Below are 19,602 nucleotides of genomic sequence, written 5' to 3'. Positions count from 1 at the left end.
AGAATAAAAAGATTTCTTAAATAAAACCCGCAAAACACAAAACTCATTATTGTATTATCTATGCAAAACACAAAACATTTTTAAAGCTCTCCTTATGTTAAAATATCAGGTTTACAGTGGATTTTCCATATAAAGAAGATAAATTAGAAGAAACGATGATTATGATTACTTATTTAAACAGAGGGTTTGTGGGAACCGGGGGAAATAAAATAGATGGCTTTGATTTTACAAAGTAAAGACAACAAAGTACTAGGGAAGTACTATGAATTTTTTTACTCCATAAAAGAACTCCTTCAGTTCTTCATATGCTTTTATTATAGTCCACATTACCCTCCAAAACACCTAAGAGTAAAGCTAATTATCAAGAGACTTGTCAGTCAGAATCTGTTTTTCTATACTTGCAAGACTTTCAAACCAAAAGAATGAATATTATTCCCCTTAAAACTAGTGCTACATCAAATATCCTAAGCAAATGCCAAGAGGAATAGAGTTATTAAATTAAAATATAGGATTTTTGCAAGCTGTATTAAATACATTATAGATATTATGAGCACAACTGAATGACATTTAAAAAACTTATAACTTGAATTTAACTGAAATCTTAGGTTACCCCAAAAGCTTAGGACTATATCCCAACTGCTTTATTTCACTACTTCCATATGAGATAGAATGAATACCTGGAATGGTCTAGAGAAAACAAATATTAGCATTTGTTTGGAAATGAGATGTCTAGAAGTCAGACTTGAGTGTAACATCTGGGGAAAACCCCCAATTCAGTGCACCATGCACCAAATACATAAATCTTCAGAGACCAGATAATAAAAATATGCATTAGGTACAACATTTATCAATAATGCCCAAGATGAAGGATATTTAATTAATTTAAAAACTAATGTGTCGAAGTCTTTTTTCCCCCCCATCATGGTGCCCTGAAGGCCTGTTAAAAAGTAGAAAATCACATAACTTAACTTCTTTAATGTACTGAAATATTCCTTCTTCAAGCCTTTTAAAGTGCCTCCCCCCGCCCCAAATCTGCCTCCTGTATATTTCAGAAAACTATAAAAGCACCACTAAGCGGTGTGATATGGTGTATTCTAAATGTATCAGATTGATAAAATATACCTTGCACAACAACCTGGCTGCCCGGGACAAAGAACTGCTGTGTGCCATCAGCGGACTGGGCTGCGTACTGCACAATTGTAGCACCTGGAGGAGGAGCTCCTGAATTTGTCATTGTTAATGCCTGCAGCCCCTGAACACCATCAGATCCTGGGTTAGAAATCTGGATTGTTCCACCTTGGGCTATAGCAACTTAACAGAAAGAGAAAAGAAATATTAGAGAATTTCAAGATTCATTTTTAATAATCCCATATGGGAAGAGTATACTGGGGGTCTAATTACCAACGCTCCTCATTCTCAAGTTACCCTTCTTTCCCTACGCTGAGTTGTTCGGGAGAGGCTTCATGGGGAAACACTCTGAAAAAGCTCGTGAACACTTGAAAATATCTTGTATTCAGAATTATTTGAAATACAGAGAACCCATGGAGCTTCCCTCCTCCATGGTATCCATCCAACTAAATTATTTAAGAGGAAGAGTGGAGATGCAGACAGGGAATGAGTTCAGCCTCTTGATTTTCTCCATTCTTCCAGATGTTTTTAGTTGTAGATAAATAACATTCTTCTAATATTTAAAAAATGGTCAGTGAAATTCCACCGAACATCACAATTACGATGAATTTATACACTCATTCAGCTAACTGCTTGTCTAACTTATCAAAAGAAAGTGGCTTTTAATGGGACCTATATTACTATATATTTTGGCTTTTAAGCTTACGTCTACAAAACTGCCACCTTCACCATTTTGACTATGTGAGGAGAATACTGAAATATAAAATGTTACGTTGGAAAGGATCCTAAAAAATAACTACTGAAAGAATTTGTGCTACAATATTCACATCTGTCATAGCCAGGACATACACGTGTCCTGAATGACTGCAGCTCACGGCAGCAGACGTGAGATGGATTTGTTCTGTACACGGGGACCGGCCAGCCATGTTTAAAAGTTAACATATTAACCACAAGTTTCCAAAGAACTGATCAAATGTTTTGTTTTTTAAGTTTCACTCTAATTCAATTCAATTCTAATTCAGTTTCAATTACTGTTAAAACATCCGAGACTTCTGTATACTTTAACATAAATAGTATGACCCTATGTTGTAGTTTAAGTACCAGAGGTTAAGCAGAACACTTCAAAAAAAAAATCACATATCAATCTGCTCAGTAGATTTACTATGAAGGTAACAACACATCAGAATAACACAAGGCCTATAAATCAATACAAATGCTCTACAGTAATGTTACAATAGTGGGTAAGTGTATGTCAATATTTCCATCTTATTCTCTACTGATTTATACAGTATCTAAGCGAAGGCCCATTTATGTAAAGACCTGATTGTATAAACCTGTCAGAACTACTGGAAAGAGTAACCATGAATTTTTAGTTCCTTGACCTGAGGTTCTAGGGCCTAAAAGAGAAAGACGGGTTTACATTTTTCAAAAGGTTTCAGCATGATGTATTCTCTGTGTTTTTGTTCTTTGACAGGACACCGTTAAAATAGGAATGACGGACAGTGAAGAATCAGTTATAGAATGTCAACAGCGCTGAGGTTGAGAAACTCATGTAAAAACCCTTTGTTTATCTGGCTCATGTAGAGCATTATGTTCTGTACACATTTTATTTTTTAAAGCTTATTTTTGACAGAAAGAGAGAGAGAAAGCGGGGCAGAGGAGCAGAGAGAGGAGAAAGAATCCCAAGCAGGCTCCACGCTGTCAGCACAAAGCCCAACATGGGGAGCAATCCAAAAAACTGCGATCATGACCTGAGCTGAAAGCAAGAGTCAGACGCTTAACTGACGGAGTCACCTAGGCACCCCCTCTACACATTTTAAAAATAAGATTTCAAGGGTCTCAGGGTTCACCCTTTGTAATAAGTAAAAGGGTTTGGAAGAAACCTAACTATGCCCACTTAAATGAGAAGTCTGAAGAAGAAGGGATGTTGCTTCCTCAGATACTCATGACTGGACATGAATGAATTTCATACATTGTCGTATATTTGAATGGGTGTTTTCAGTTGACAGGCAGTTTAGTGCTTTAGGGAGAAAAGGCACAGGCAGTGTACGCACAGCGTGGGAGCAGCACACGCCAAGCGGAGAGCAGGCACGAGGATGAATGACGGCCATCATGCCCTCGGGACAGGCTGTAGCAAACATCTAAGCCACCTGTGAATCTAGAAAGCTCAGTAAAGTATGGCTTCCAGTTCTAATTACAGAGCTTAATTTTCAATGCCAACACAATGCGCAAGCTTTGGGACTAGCTTTCTGTACAATATCTACGGTGAGAGTAGTGGCTGCTGAGGGTAAGAGCATGAAATAGATAACAAAGACCCTTTATTCTTTTCATATTTTTCTTATTTTTTTCAATGTTTCCTCATAATTCCAACCAAAACTTCTTTGCTTCCACACAGTGAAAAGTTGACATATCAAGAATCTGTTCCTCTCAGCATTTTATTTTCTGGTCAAGTCATTATATTGGAATATATTTGGAAAACAAAGTTAAACACACACACACACACACACACACACACACACACCTAGCTCCAGGGGCAAACATTTCTACTGATAAGTCTTGTACTTTAACCTGGCTTTTATTTTTTATACTAAAGGGCCTCTTGATTTTGGCATTATCAAACTGGAGAGGATCTTCCCATTGAAAATGATACCTCTCATTTGACAACAAGATTTCCCAGTGATTCAGGATACTAGAATTAGGGTGCGTGCATGTGTGCGTGCGTGCGTGTGCATGTGTGTGTGTGTGTGTGTGTGTGTGTGTATTCAACATGTGAAAAGGAAATGTTTAGGTACAAGATATTCAAGGATAACAAAATATGCGCTTTCAATAAACACATTTCAAGATATATTAAATAGCAGGAAAACTTAAGATGAAATTAACTGAGTTTAGTCACATCTTTTGTTTTACCTAATTATTTAAAAAAAATTTTAATGTCTATTTTTGAGAGAGAGACAGAGACAGTGCAAGCAGGGGAGAAGCAGAGGGAGGGGGACACAGAATCCAAAGCAGGCTCCAGGTTCTGAGCTGTTAGCACAGAGCCCGACATGGGGCTCGAACCCATGAATCGCAGGATCATGACCTGAGCCGAAGTCAGACGCTCAACCGACTGAGCCACCCAGGAGCCCCTACCTATTTTTTTTAAAACTTAAGTAAATTTTCTAGCAATATAAAAGTACAAAGAATTTTGTGTCTTCTATTTTTCCCTGCCAACTTATTCCCAAACTATTTTTTTTTCCTTCTTTTTTGGTCCCAAGTATTTCAAAGCAAATCCTAGATATGTCTGGCCAACCATTTTTTAATAAAATGATAGTCCCCTATGAAGGCCATTAGTAATCAGTGAGGTTAAAATGCCTTTGTGTTTCCTACTAGTTTTGCAAGTGGAGCATAAAAGCATCTATCAACGGCCACACTGCAGATCACAAGGAAGAGTGCACATTGGTCCATGAAGACTGGTTGGTACTCAGGCAGAAGTAAAAGCTTTTCTATTTCAGATTATATGCATATTGATATTCCTCTTTTAAGTCATCAAACATTAGTTTGATAAGACTGTCCAAACTGAATTAAAATTGAACATCCAGATTACATAATCAATTAAATCTACTTCAATGTCCATTCAAGCCTGCTAGCATATTATTGCTAGTAGTAAATGGGGGGTAGAGGTTAGGCTCTGTTGTCCTAGTGCTCCACGAGTTAGTTTATTTTTTCTCCTAAAGTCTCAGGTAAGCTATACCCCCAGAATTAAGTAGGTCACCTTATACGCAAGTTGAACGTTGAGCACATTGACCTTACATTAAGAGTTTGTCTACACAGAGTGTAATTCATTAATTTACTAAACATTGTTCTACTCAGGTGGTTTTAGTGGTTACACAAATGTCTCTGTGTTCATGGTATTTGGTTTCAAATCCATATTAACACAAGTATGGTTTCCTCATCCCCAACTGACCGTATATATTACAGTAACCAGTATATCAACTAGTCTAGGCATGAAGTTCTTTAATTATTCCTGTATTTAAAAAATCTGTGACTTCTACTCATTGCCATTGAGCACTCCTCCCCTGGAGCTACTAATATCATAGAAGTAAGGAAAATAATATGTGTGGGATTAAAATTTGAGAATTTTGGTTAAAAAATTATAATTTAAAAAAGTAATATTTGAAGTCAGTTGAGCTTCTGATTTTGGCTCAGGTCATGATCTTATAGGTGATGAGTTTGAGCCCCGTGTCGGGTTCTGTGCTGACAGCTCAGAGCCTGGGGTCTGCTTCAGATTCTATGTCTCCCTCTCTGTTTGCCCCTCCCCTGCTCATGCTCATGCTCTGTCTCAAAAATAAATATAAACATTAAAAAAAAATTTTAAGTAGTATTTTAAAGTCTTTATAATCAATAAAGGAAGATGAGAAAGATAAATAAGGGAAGGAGTAGAATTCATTAAGATTTCATCTGACTTCTTTTCACCTGACACTAAAAGCTCTATAATACTAAACTTGTACGTAGGAGCTAATTCAAACATGTAAACATGTAAATGTTTAATTATAATTTAAAGCTATCTTTATTCCAAATTGCAAAAAAAAAAAAAAACTTGTAAATAAAACTTCACTGAATGAATTTTAAAAAAGAACAGCAGACCTTAAGCCAGTGAATTCTCAGAGTTAAATATAAGAAGTGAGCACAGAACAGAACCTGTGAGTGCTTGTGCTGAAGAAAGACCAGCACAGCCTCGTGCTGCAGCGAGAAGAGCAACAGCAAGATGAAGCAGCGGAAGCCTTCTGTGTCTGCTCGGAAAGCTACCTCGGGAGCATGTGAGCAAAGTCACTACTAAGAATTATAAATGCAACTGCATTTACTTCGGAATGTATGCACCTATCACGCAGATTCCTTTTATGAAGAAAGGGAATTGGTGTGTATTCACAGGTCTCCTAAGAATGCTGAATTCTTTTAAGCAGCCCCAAAAGTTTACACAGATCTCTTTTATAATGGATTTTGGACTGAGCCACTTACCTGTAGTGTGTAAGAATCCCAGTAAAGATGAGTTAATAGAGACTCATTCTAACAAGGTTCGTCATAAAATAGAGCAGGAGCAAGCAGAGACAAGGGACATTTAGAAAAAAAAATCTTGGGTGATGGTCGTTAATTGGTAAGGGAAGAGATCAGGTATAACGGAGTAAGGGATTAGGGGGAGAAAGGTTTGTCTTTAGAGAAAATTTAATGAATGAAGAAACTACAAACATTTAAATGTCTTTCGCTGCTTTTACTCAATCTATGTGGATGACTCCCATTAAATGGCGATCTTAAACGTCTTAGGCACAAGTAACATTCTTTGCTAATTCTGAGATTATCTGAACTGCTTTCTTTCAGAAGTATTCTCTTGAGACATAAGAGATTTTCTTTGGCCAGAATGACTTAACTGGCATACAACAAACCTATCACTAAGATCTGTACTTCCAGTAAAGATTTTGCAATTGTAGCTTTCTTGCATGGTGTTGCAATAATGAATCCCTGCCTATTTAGAGTTATTTTCACTGCTCCCTGGGAGTAGCCTATTCTAACTTTCACTTCTTAGTTTCTGTGATTAAAAAAATAAGTTGAAACAGTAAGGCCAACTTCTGTCAAACAGCTAACTTTCGATCATGAAAAATATGATTGTATACGGGAAAGCCTGAGTACACTCGTTCATATTTTATTTCTTCAACTTTGACACAGGAAGTCCTTCATAGTTTATTTCTTTTTGTTTTTAACCTCAACCAACTATTTATACCATATTAAAAATAAGCAATGTAAAATAATGATTTTTGAGGGGAGCCTGGGTGGCTCAGTTGGGTAAGCAACCAGCTCTGGATTTCAGTTCAGGTCATGATCCCAGGGTTGTGGGATAAAGCCCCATGTTGGGCTCCACACTTGGTGTGGAACCTGCTTAAGATTTCCTCTCTTTCTCTCTGCCTCTCCCCAGCCCTCGCGCCCGCTCTCTCACTCTCTCTCAAAATAAACAAACATGTAAAAAATAATAAAAATAATCATTGAAAGAAAAACCAAAGCAAAGTTTGGGGGAAAGTCATCCATGAATAAAAGCTGAAGAAAGAATTAAACCTAAAAAAATACACTTTACAGTAAAAGCTTATGAAAGGGTCTCGAAAACAGATACCCAGATGAATAAAATAAACTCCTCTAGTCTAAAAACCTGTAATTGTTTCTCTTTCTAGATATCCAGGAACATGAAAGCACTAATATCTGTTAAGTTATTCCTACTTAAAAAAATGATTAATGAAAATGGATCTTATCTATGTGTAAATATACATTTACCCTCCAATCAAAGTAAATGTCTTCTAAAAACTTTAAATGTTAGTATTCACCTTTCAGAAGAAAGAATTATCAACCGAAGCAACTGTCCCCAAATGTCTAAGAGATACATTTTTAACAAAAGTAGTATCACTCATGAACCAATAAAACTGGTAATTTTCACCTGCCAAAGGCACACACAGAGCAACTACAGCTTTTAATTAAAATAACCGCCAGGATCTACTGTATGGGTCCAAAGTAAGAAGCCTAAACAAAACACAGTCCATGACCTCAAACCGTGGCAAACAAACGCCTAACTTCTAAACTTTCGACTTGCTCTTCTCCTGACTCGACTCCCACCACACGCACCCACAGTGACGTTTCACGCCAAGCCCCTGCCGAAAGCGCCTGCACGCAGAGCACAAGAAATAAAGGCTCTGTTGTTAGCCGGAGGGAAAAGTTTAATGACCATGTAGGAGACACGGCCATAGCAAACTTACAGCTGTTTTGGGTCAAATGTAGCGGTTCTGCCTTCTCCCACTTTTACCTGTTATTTCCTTTTGCCCTCACACTAACCCCAGAGTGTGGCAATTCTGTATTATTCTCAACCCAACGTTTGCACAATTTCAAATTTTCAGCTAATAAAATAGGCAAAATAAACAATGATTCCACTTTCGTATCACTTGTAAAGAGATCACCAGAAGCAGCACCGGGATATGCCAGAGAAAGGTTTAAGATGATAGCCTCTTAGATAGCCCCCCAAACTTTAAGATGTCTTCGCATTATCTTACCAGTAATTTCCAACCTTTCTCCTATCACATCACAAATAGAAACTGATAGTATGTGTACAGTCCACTGCTCAAGACCAGACCTGAATAGCCAGGAGTCTCCAGCAGCTCCAAGCCCTAGCCAGCCACTCTTGGGGGCTGAGGGCATGAGGTGCTCACACTCCCATGCCTGTGTGCTTGCTACACTGTGGAGGCATACATCTGGCAAATTCTAATTTACAGTTCTAAAACTCCCACCATCTATTCCCACTGGGCAAGACAAAAAGGTATTTAAATCAGAGAAGTAATAAAAGAAAAATAACAGTTAAAACCTCAGGTCTAACTCTTTACAGAGACAGTGGGGAGTTTCCTTTTCCTAACATTGACTTTGGACATGTCCATTCAGTATCTTATAGAGGCTGTGGACAAATTATACCCCAATTCTGCTAGGTGTCATTGTAGGAGCTACCTGAAGAACCAGAATTACCAAGGGAGAATTAGTTTAATATTGCAAATCTACCACCACCAAAAGAAAAACCTCTAAAAAAATAGAGACTATATAAGATCTGCTCAGATATTAAGGATTATAGTTAGCTTTTTAACAGCCACATCTTAAAATGAGACGAGAATTTTTCTCGGTATTACTTTTTTTTTTTAAAGGAAAACAGAAAACATATCTAAAATCTTACCATCACATTTAAACCAACACAGTATTTATTACCACACATATTCCATTACCTAAGTTACTCTTCTAAAGATTTCTTTTTTCTGTCCTTGTCTGGCTTTTCTTCCCCCCTTTTTTTTCTTCCTAGCTCTTGTTTCTTTTACTAAAGCATTTTATGTATATCAAATATACTTGATTTGGGAAAAAATTAGTGCTTTAATTAGAGCAAAAAGCACAGAATTAACAGCCCATTAAAATGCACAAGACTAAATGTGAATGTATCTGTTTATTTACAGCTTTTGATGTTTAAAATTTCAAATAAAATGATCTGTCCAATTGCTGTAGGTTTTAAAAATAAATCATTTTTCCATTATCTTCTAGAAAAAGCTGCAGCACAAATTAACATAGAGTAGTGAAAACATAATTACATTTAAAACATAATTTAGAAAACATTATGTACCTCTTTTAGATTAGGAAGCATAAAATGTAATTGTTGGTAACAAAAGCCACCAAGAATGAAATACAGACATTTATAGCTTATGTTTGCATGCATCTTATAAAGACAACAAAAAACAGTTAAAGTTTAAACTTTTACTAGACATGAATATAAACATATAAATAGGCAAACCTTCCCTTTATTTTTACCCCCAATTTTTCTTCTATATTCAGTCAAAAAATTTTTACTTTTCAAAAGTATATGACAGCTATCAGTACAAATCTCTCACTTCTTTAACATTTACTTTTCATTTTATGATACATAGGTTTGGATGTTATGATGCATTTTAAAACGGAACAAGTTAGTGCCACACCCAAGGTGCTTCGGTGTAACTACAGAAGACTTAAAGCCCGCACTGTACCACACGGAATGCAGCATACATACTGTATTGCCCCGTGCTAGTCTGATATATGCTAGTCGGTACTGCCATGGTCGCGATGTTAGGGGGTGTGCCTTCTTCCTCTGATTTTTCTTCTTCAATTTTGGGAACGCCAGGCACATCAGAGGAAAGTTCATTCAGTATTTTTCTAAAATATAATTTAACAACACAATAATTAAGATATACGAATGAGATTCAGAACCAAAAAAAAAAAAAAAAGCAATAACAGAAGTGGTTTGATACAGAATTACTCTCCCTTTTTGGAAGGGAGACTTACCTGTAAGAGGGTCTTCGTGAAAGGATTTCTCTGCGTTTATGAGAATCAATCACACCTTCTGAATCTGCAGATTCATCAGTCTCTGCAATTGTTGCTACCTATAATACAAAAGTTTCTGAAATGCATCATAAAATATATGATCTCCTTCATCTAAAAAATGGTGCTTAAGGGTGTGTGCAGGACTAAGCCAGGTGCTGGCAAAGCTTCCGGCCCAAGAACACACTGACCCTGTACCGAAGTAGCTCACGCCTGGCATTAGTAAAGGGAGCACAGACCCATACGTTTTAGTTGTAGAGCCGGTATGGGTGGAAAGGGACGGGACAGATTATAAATAGTACAGAAATGCAAATGAAAGTGGTTGGAATGGCAGGTGACAGGAAAGGACTAAATATAAGATAACGTAAGACCTAAGATCTCAACGCTGAATGTACTCCCACAAATCCAGTGGGGCTGAGTGAGCTAGTGACAGAGGATAAATAAATATAAATAAATAAATAAATAAATAAATAAAGCATCTCGGCCTCACTGCCCTCTTCACAATACCACAGCTGACTTGAGCTAGGTCTTCATACTAGACACTGGATAGGTTCAAAGAAGCAAATAAAAAAGTAAAGGGGTGCCTGCGTGACTCAAGTTGGTTGAGCGTCTGACTCTTGGTTTCAGCTCAAGTCATGATCTCGCAGTTTGTGGGTTGGAGCCCCGCATCAGGCTCTGCACTGACAGCATGGAGCCTGCATAGAATTCTCTCTCATTCTGCACCTCCCCTGCTCACTCGTGCTCTCTCTCTCAAAATAAACATTAAAAAAAAAGAAATATTTAAAAAAGCAAAGAAGCCTGAAGGTTGGCGCTTGATGGTGGTGACTCCTGAAAGTCAAAATAGGGAATTTTTTCTAAAAAGAAAGGTTAGAGTTTTAAGCAAGATTTCATTTTTCAAGTCACATAATAATAACATGATTTTAGGGCAAGTCTGAAAACTAAAATAATGAATCACTACAATATGACAGCTCTCAATATATTTAGCCATTATAATTCAAGGCCTAGGGTAGTTCTGAGTTTATAAAACTCACTTTCCTTAATATTAGAATTAAATAAAAATTTGATTTGGGCAAAATCAAAAGAACTTATTAAAAGAAATCAACAATGCAAGCAGGAATATATACTTCCCAAGGCCCGCTGATGGACATCCATGTTCATCTACACATACAGCCATGCATTTCTGGTCACAGGCACTCACATATAAGCACACATTCCCACAGAACTTAGAAAAAATGTTGTTGCAGTCAACAACCATGTATCACCACCAAACATTTACCACTTTATACTGGGCTTTCACACATCTCTCAGATAACCATAACTAATTCATTTTAGAAAGGTGAAAGCTGAAGTTCATGCACAGAGATCATTAAGTGACTTGACCACTGTTCAACAAGTAGGAATTCTAAGGTAAGATCCACTGGCACTTACCTCTACAGAGATAATTAAATCATCCACATAACAAAATCCAAGAAAGCCTACTGAATACAACACTTTCTTCCAATAGCAGCCAAGTTAAAACTAGAGTAGAAATATCTGTACCCCAACAGAAGCCATAATTCAAAAAGGAGAGTGGAAAGACATTCTTGTTTTAAAATTACAGTCAGGAAGGGACACCTGGGTGGCTCAGTCAGTTAAGCGTCTGACTTCGGCTCAGGTCATGATCTCACAGTTTATGAGTTTGAAACCTGTGTCCCTGAGCTATCAGCACAGAGCACAGAGCCTGTTTAGGATTCTGTGTCTCCCTCTCTCTGACCCTCCACCCTCATGCTCTGTCTCTCTCTCTCTCAAAAAAAATATTAAAAAAATTAAACAATAAAAAATCAGAATGGCTGAAATCAACAGTATAAGAAATACTAACATCCTCCTTAGTGAGGATGTGGAAAAAGGAACCCTCATGCACTGTTGGTAAGAATGCAAACTGGTGCAGACACTTAGAAGACACAGTATGGAAGTTCCTCAAAAAGTTAAAAATCCTACAATCCAGCAATTGTACAACTGGATATTTACCCAAAGAATACAAAAATACTAAGGGACCATGTATCAAAGGGATACATGTACCTCTATGTAGCATTATTTACAATACCCAAATTTATGGAAGCAGTCCAAGTGTCTATCAACTGATGAATGGATAAATATATATACACAATAGAATATTACCTCAGCACAAAAAAGAATGAAACCTTGCCATCTACAACAACGTGGATGGAGCTAGAGAGTATAATGGTAAGCAAAATAAGTGAGTCAGAGAAAGACAAATGATTTCAAAGACCATATAATTTCACTCATATGCAGAATTTAAGAAACAAAACAAGCAAGCAAAGGGGAAAAAAGGGAGAGAGAAACTAAGAAACAGACTTAGAGAACCCATTGGTGTTGGTTATCAGAGGGGAGGGAGAGTGGGGGGATGAGTGAAACAGCTGGTGGGGATTAAGGAGCGTGCTTATGATGAGCACCGGGTGATGTATGGAGTTGTCGGATCACTATACTGTACGCCTGAAACTAACACTACATTGTATGTTAACTGGAATTAAAAACGTGGGGCACCTGGGAGGCTCAGTCATTTTGAGTGTACAACTTCGGCTCAGGTCATGATCTCACGGCTCCTGGGTTTGAGCCCCACATCAGGCTTTGTGCTGACAGCTCGGGGCCTGAAGCCTGCTTCAGAGTCTGTGTCTCCCTCTCTCTCTGCCCCTGCCCCCTCCTTACACTCTATGTCTCTAAAAAATGAATATTAAAAACATTTTTAAATAAAAACTTTAAAAAAAATGCACACTTAATTTACATCTATTGATGCAAAAAGTGTTTTAGCTTCAAGAAATGTTAAGGATTTGTGACCAATTTTGATAATAATAAACAATAAAACATCTCTAAATCATAGCCATAATAATCCTGTCTACAAAAACTAAGGTTTCATCTGAGAGGGGTTTGTGACATAGAAGTCTAACACCAAGGTGACGATAATGTCCTATGTTTCCTACGAATTACATATTAAAAATAAACTTACATTTCCCCCTATCTACTAAAGTGATTATTCATAACAACAGCCAATACTATCATCTTTACTGTGTTTAGATATCTTCACCAAAGAATTCTCAAAACATTTTTAAGCGCCACTGGAAAGCTTTGCTAAATAAATCTGTGTTTCAGTACGGAGCAACAACTCAAAGAATTACTCAACTCATCTGACAATTACACATTCTGTAAATTAAGAGCTAACGGCCAATTGCAAATCTTTGATCAAATCAATATATCTCGCAGGGCACTACACACTCCACGTAGGAAAGGAAAATTCCTCCAAACTTCTAATAAAAAGATTTGAGCATAAAAGCTACACAAAGAAAAAAAGATGGCAAATGAGTTAGTAAAAGGAGAAAAAGAAACTGAAGAGAGTCAAAGGCCGATCATCCGGGAGGGAAGCTAACCTGAACAGTCTGTATTTGTGGTGACTGAATGACCGATGGCTGCGGTGTTGGAATTACTCCCTGGACATGCACAGTTTGGCCCGAAGGTAACTGCACTAGAGTTACAGTGGGGGAGCCTCTTCGGGTGCCTGATCCAGCTACAGAAACCTGCAAAAACGATCATCATTGAGGATTAAGGCTGGACCATTTTCTGTTCCTTTTGTTTTTTTTTTTTAAAGAACTACCAATCACTATTAGGACTGGCCAGTTTTTCCTTTCTTTCTGCTGCTTCTAAGAAATGATTAGCATGGGGGGGGGGGTACTTACCATTAGGAGGTGGTTACTGTCCTGGAACAGTCATTCTCTGATGTGACAGCTATTACAGAACCCATGCTCCTGACTTTCAGTTCCCATGCTTCGGTGGCTAAGAATGTTCCAAGCACAAAGTTCTAAAGCAGTTAAACTACCTCACTACGACCTCAGGCCTACTAACAGTGAGTCCTTATTTCAGCCAGAGTATAAACTACCTAACTTCCTAAGAGAAACTAAAGACAGAACTTCAATACGGTGATTATTTTTTAATATTCTGGTATTACTCCAGATCCAAGTTAATGCCTTGTCTCTATGCTAATGAAAATCACAGTTACTTTTATGCCCCCATAATCACAAAAAAGGCATAGGCCAGAGGAAGACCAGGACCTCGCATGCCTGCTGTGTGTGTGATCCAGAGAAAGCGCATGCCGTGGAGCTGGCCTACCCCTCTGGCGGATTCCCCCCTGCTAGCCTGAGCATCTAGAGGGCCAGAACCATCACTCAGCTTGCACAAAGTACAGCCATCTCCCAGCACCTGAGTGCTTTCCACAGAGACCCGCACCAGCAAAACACAGTACCTTCGCTCCCCTGGATTTAAAACCTGCTACGTTTTCCACTGAGTAAACAACCCAATCCTTTAGGCCGGTGTCATCTTAGAAACTTTGCCTCCTTTTACTAAGTTTCACTACTCATTATGACTTATTCAAAAGAGCCAAAGACTTTGGAAATGAAATAAGTGAAAAGATACCAGCTTCTTTCATGAATGGTAGCAGAACCACAAGATCTAAAACAAACTTTGAAGGAAGCCTCTGTGTAGGGCCTCACATTAAGAAACACCAATGATTTCCAACCTACTTATACTTTAAAGCAATTACTAAAAACTGAGTTTATAACAAAAGATTTCTTTACAAAGATCATTTTCTTAGAAAGCAAACTTCCTTGGTAACCTGAAAGTAAAAAGCTTTCATCCATGCAAGAGAAGCTATGTGGTGAGCACTGTACTAGGTGCAGTAGGGTATGAAGTAGAATTGACAAAACTCCTGAGAAACAATAGCATACCAAACAGTATAGAACTAATCGCTCCATTGTCCGGGTCATGAAAGCCGTGGAGTACAGAATAGAAAGATCAGAATGGGCCTGAACAGTAAGTAGAGGCTTTGTGTAGAAGCCAGAGCTTGAACCAGGCCCTGATATGAGCCTGCATAACCAACAGAAAAGGGCAGATACCCAAAATGTAGCCCACAGAGCAAATTCAGCCCACCTGCCCCTGGAGTGTCATTGCCTATATTACATTTTGGTGGAAACAAAAAGATCATGCCATAATAGAATCAATAAACTTAATAACGAAGTAAAAAAAAAAAAAGGAAAAATTTGTTCTACAAATGACAAATCTGTATGAATAATAAAAAGGCATCCACCTCTTTGTGGACCAATCACCAAAAGGTACTCCTTTCACCACACAAATAATTCTCAAACTTTTTAGTCTCTCAGGACACCTTTATACTCTTAAAAACTATTAATGACTCAAAAAAGGTTTTGTGTATGTGATTTATATCCAGTAGGGTGCTGTAAACATTTGTCAATCAGTTTTGGGAAGGGAGAACCTTGATCTGAAAGGTTTGCTGACTTCCATAATGTAAAAACTCCTACTGTGGCATTTTCAAGTTAGCCATGGATGACACTGAACACAAAGTTGGAAAAAGATGCCCATAACTGGCTCTTGCAAGTCAGCTGCAGCACACCATTGGTTATGTGCACTGATTATTAGAAATGAAAACTGAAAAGTTTTTACATCTTAAAAATAACAATTCCATTACATGCTAACATACATAGCATTTAAAAAAAAATAATTACATTTCAAAAAAAATAGCAACAAGAGTATCAATGCTTTACTTTTTTTATAAATTCTTTTGTCTGGTTTAATTTAAATTAGCTAAATTCTTATACCTACTTCTGCACTGAATCTGTTACAATGTTATTTTAGTTGATACATGAAGAAAATTTGGACCTCATATATATATCACTGGAAAAGAGAGTATTATGATAGCTTTTTCAAAATATGTGGATAGCATTCTTTGTTACTACACCGAAACTCAACAGGTGGTTGCTTCACATAAAGATTGGCTGCAATGTGGAATCTGGAGCCCTATCAATCTTGCACTTTGAATGGCTCCCATGGGTGAATCTGTAAACCATGCAATAGCTATTTGGAAAAGATTGGCTCACTCAGTTAAGGATATCTCCCAAATGCGGACATATTTCATGATACTTTATCGGAAAATCTCGTTCATTAAAATCAGCATAAATCTCATCAGAATATTATAAATCCAAAAAACTATCAAGCTCACAATGACAGATGCAGGATTTCCAAAATTCAAAACTTCTGCTTAAAAACTTGAATGTTTATTAGTAAATAAACATTGTCAATTGTTTTCCTTGAAGTGACAAGCTTTTAAGAAAGCATTTGCTTTTAAGAAAACATTTTCTAAATGCTCAAGTTTGATTAGCATAGTTTGTTTGGCTATTGGCTTTTTTCTTTTTTTGAAAACTGGTGTCCTGTGGGAGAAAAATCCACCTAGTTCATCTCGCCACTCAAGTGTTTTTCTTCAAGAACACCATCAGTCTTTACTACACAGCAGAAATGCTTTCAGTAAACATACTGATTTCATAACACAGAATATAAAACAACATGTACTCGGGTCAAGGTCTGATACAATGGGTAATATTTATTGCTTCATCAGGGTATTTTTAAGTGAAACTGACTTTTTTTTTAAACTGCAAGTGAATGTCAGTGAAGAACACAATGACTACTTAGTATAGTTTGATGCCGTTGACTTGATTCATTTACACCATCAGTGTAATTATCAATATAGAGAAAAAGGAAAATAAGCCTTAGCATTATTATGTAAATACTTTAGTCCTCCCAAACCTCCTGAAAGTCGCCTAGAGTCTACCCTAGGGTTGTATATGCCACACTTTGAAAACTGCTGTTGTATCTCAGTGCAGCCCTTGGGCCCCGGCTCACACTGTGAAGAACTGAGCACTGCAGCAGGCTTGATTTCAGCTATACCGCAGCAGCACAGCCAGAACCAACATACCCAGTAACCCTGACAGAGCGTTACTAGGTCAGACTGGGTAAAACAGAATAGGAACTGTACCCAAGGGCACTGTAAGCATTACAGACTGGACCTGCGGGTTGAGATGGCAGATCAGCTTTCTCAAAAGAATGGCCAACAGCCACACAAACTATGGAAATTTGAGCATTCAGAAAATATTTTATTAAAAGCAAATGAAGTGAGCTTGTCTCATCAAGAAAAACAGTTGACAGCGTTTATTGTCAATGATAAAATTCAAGCTTTTAAGCAGAAGTTTTAAGTTTTAGAAATCCGGCTTTAAAGACCTGAGCTATTTTGAAGAATGAGCAACTCAAGGATTCATGCAGTTTTGATAAATATAAATCATGCTTTAAGTTGCTTTAATTACCTTTCAAGTATAATTTTCAAGATTTTCAATTATTAAATAATCACCCTATCAAAGTGGCTTAGTGTCATGAGTATCTGCTGTGGAAAGGGAGCTAAAACAAAACTGTACTCCTAAAAGAGTTACAGGAACTCTACAGTGAAAACTACAGTGAAACTTCTCTATGTCCAAACTCTGTCAGTGCGGAATTCATGAGACAGCTCTTTTGTTAAACTGCTGAAATACAGGCTGAGGACCAGCAGAAATGACATACCCTAGAGTTAGAATTAAAATATCTCTTTGAAAAAAAAAAAAAAAAGGAACAGAAAAGCCCCTTAGATCTAGAGACATCCTATATTCAGACATTCTATTCCCACTGGTGTTGTCAAAACTGACATGACTAGTATTAGTCCTATCACTGCACTAGAAAGAGGCTACACTTCACCATTATTTATAAAAAAAATTCATGTGGCTCCCTATCTTTACATCGTAGTATTATCATTATACTAATCACACGGGCCACACTGGAATATACTGTGTCTGAAGCGGTGTATTGTACAGACACCGATGGCACAGAATGAATGCTGGCAATGATTTAAGAACATGCATGGAGACTCCAGAGCCAAAAGTGGGTAAAGAAGCACCTTTTTGTTTCGTATCGGGTGGTAGATTCAGTTTTAGGTAGGCCAGGTTGAAAGCAATGGCAGGGTAACTAAGTGGAAATACTAATAAGAAGGCGAATTGTGTGACTGATACTTTAGAACCAAAAAAAAAAAAAAAAAAAAAAAAGACCTGAGAAATACTAAGAAAGAGTAATCTCTTAGAGGTATTATAATTACTTTATTCATAATGAGCAAACAGAATTCTAAAGAAACTCTGGAAAAAGAAGACAGTTAAGTCTTTGAAAAAAAGACACTGGTATAGGAACATAAACTTTAGTTCATCTGAACTAAAATATGCATACTGCAGGTTGAAATAGAGAAAAAACAGAGAAATATTCATTCCAAGGCTTAGTACACAAAAAAGTCTCACAGAAACAAGTCATACTTATGAATTAACTCATTCTTTTATTCTCTCAGCAAATACTTATTGGAAGCCTGTCATATGGACCAGTCTAGACAGTGGGGATAGTGAACAAGAAAAGTTTCTGCTTTCCTAGATCAGAAGGAGACAGAAAATAGATGATGAGACAAATATGTCATTTTTGGTGGTGGTAAACTCCCCAAAGAAAAATGAAGCCGGGTAAGGGATCAGAGAGTGACAGGCAGGAGTAGTGTGGAAAGAGGCTAGTCAAAGTATTCCCATTGTGAAAAGCTTCCCAGAGGAGGCAATGTTTGCATAAAAAGCCTAAATGAAGAGAGGGAGAAGGCCATAGGAAGATCTATGAGCATATTCATCACATTCCAAAAATCATGTAGGCAGCTCCTCAAAAACTGAAAAAATAAAATGAGTCTATTTTATATTTCATATTTATACCTCTTTTGACGAGGCTCAAAAAGTATGGAGAATGAACTCATAGTAGACATAATTTACCTTTTCTTCCAGATCCCCTGAATAATCCTCTTCTATTGGATGCCTGAAACATAGATTATGCCGATGCCACCACATCCACCACCAACCCCACTAGAGACAGCAGTTAATCTGAAGTTAAGATGGTGCAACTGACGGCCGGATTTGGCTTTGGAATAAAAAAAAATCCTTATAATGACACTTGTAACTGGGAAAGCCTCACAATGTTGTAACACAGCGCTTGATTAGCAGCCAGTGGACTATCTCCAGTCCACAGCCAGGCTCCCTTATGACGGGGTGCGTGATGTCATAGAGCAGCTGCAAATGTCACAGAGCGACTGGGCCTGCATTCAAGACAGTTAATAAAGGGCGAAAAAAAAGCGAATTCACAATGTAGCAGATCTCACCGTCAATTCTGCTCCTGAGAAATCAAATCTATATATTACCTATTTTAATTTTAAGGACTACAATTAAAATCCACTGATACCGTAAGCAGGAAGTTGGGAAACTATTTTGATTTCTGTGTATTAAAACAAGATTCTGAAAAGAGTCTGTTTCCTCTACGAGGAAAAAAGTGTTTACAGAATATTCCAAATATTTTAAGTTGGAATCAGGGAAATAATATTATAAAAGTGAAGACTTGAATAAAGATGCAAAATATTTCACTTTATCTTTCATTTTTTATTTTATTTATTTATTTATTTTTACTGAAAAGGTTATGAATAGTTTTTCTTTTTTTTAATTTTGTAGTTTTCTGTTTTTGAACACTATTTTTTTAACATATGCAATTATTTTCCATCATTTACAATACAGTAGTTACAATTACACTCCAAACAGAAAAGCAAAGTAATAAATCAAAACCCCAACTTCTATTTCATGTAATTAGACTTATACAGAAATTAGA

The 19,602-nt window shown here is 37.2% G+C and overlaps 1 protein-coding gene and 1 long non-coding RNA gene across 17 annotated transcripts in view; one reads left to right on the top strand and one right to left on the bottom strand.

Moving 5' to 3' along the window:
* CREM (cAMP responsive element modulator) overlaps window positions 1-19,602 on the bottom strand; it is a 71,817-nt gene that overhangs the window by 21,101 nt on the left and 31,114 nt on the right. For 4 of the 16 annotated variants that reach the window (XM_029955925.1, XM_029955905.1, XM_029955906.1 and 1 more), the window contains 4 exons: window positions 13,440-13,586; window positions 9,982-10,079; window positions 9,710-9,852; window positions 1,123-1,311 (listed from right to left, as the gene is read on the bottom strand). In XM_029955925.1, coding sequence (XP_029811785.1) covers window positions 1,123-1,311; window positions 9,710-9,852; window positions 9,982-10,079; window positions 13,440-13,586 — 577 coding nt within the window. Of the gene's footprint in view, window positions 1-1,122; window positions 1,312-9,709; window positions 9,853-9,981; window positions 10,080-13,439; window positions 13,587-13,745; window positions 13,828-18,722; window positions 18,963-19,602 lie in introns of those variants that run through there. The other 12 variants (XM_029955908.1, XM_029955909.1, XM_029955915.1 and 9 more) reach the window with 8 other exon arrangements.
* On the top strand, window positions 13,896-19,087 carry LOC115305672. The gene is made up of 2 exons (XR_003914924.1): window positions 13,896-13,985; window positions 18,735-19,087. It is a non-coding gene; the product is annotated as an uncharacterized LOC115305672 (long non-coding RNA).

Source organism: Suricata suricatta, chromosome 10 (assembly GCF_006229205.1).
Source record: "Suricata suricatta isolate VVHF042 chromosome 10, meerkat_22Aug2017_6uvM2_HiC, whole genome shotgun sequence".
Lineage (NCBI taxonomy): Eukaryota > Metazoa > Chordata > Mammalia > Carnivora > Herpestidae > Suricata > Suricata suricatta.
The sequence above is the reverse complement of the archived record's forward strand: the minus strand, read 5'-3'. Positions and strand labels throughout refer to the sequence as shown.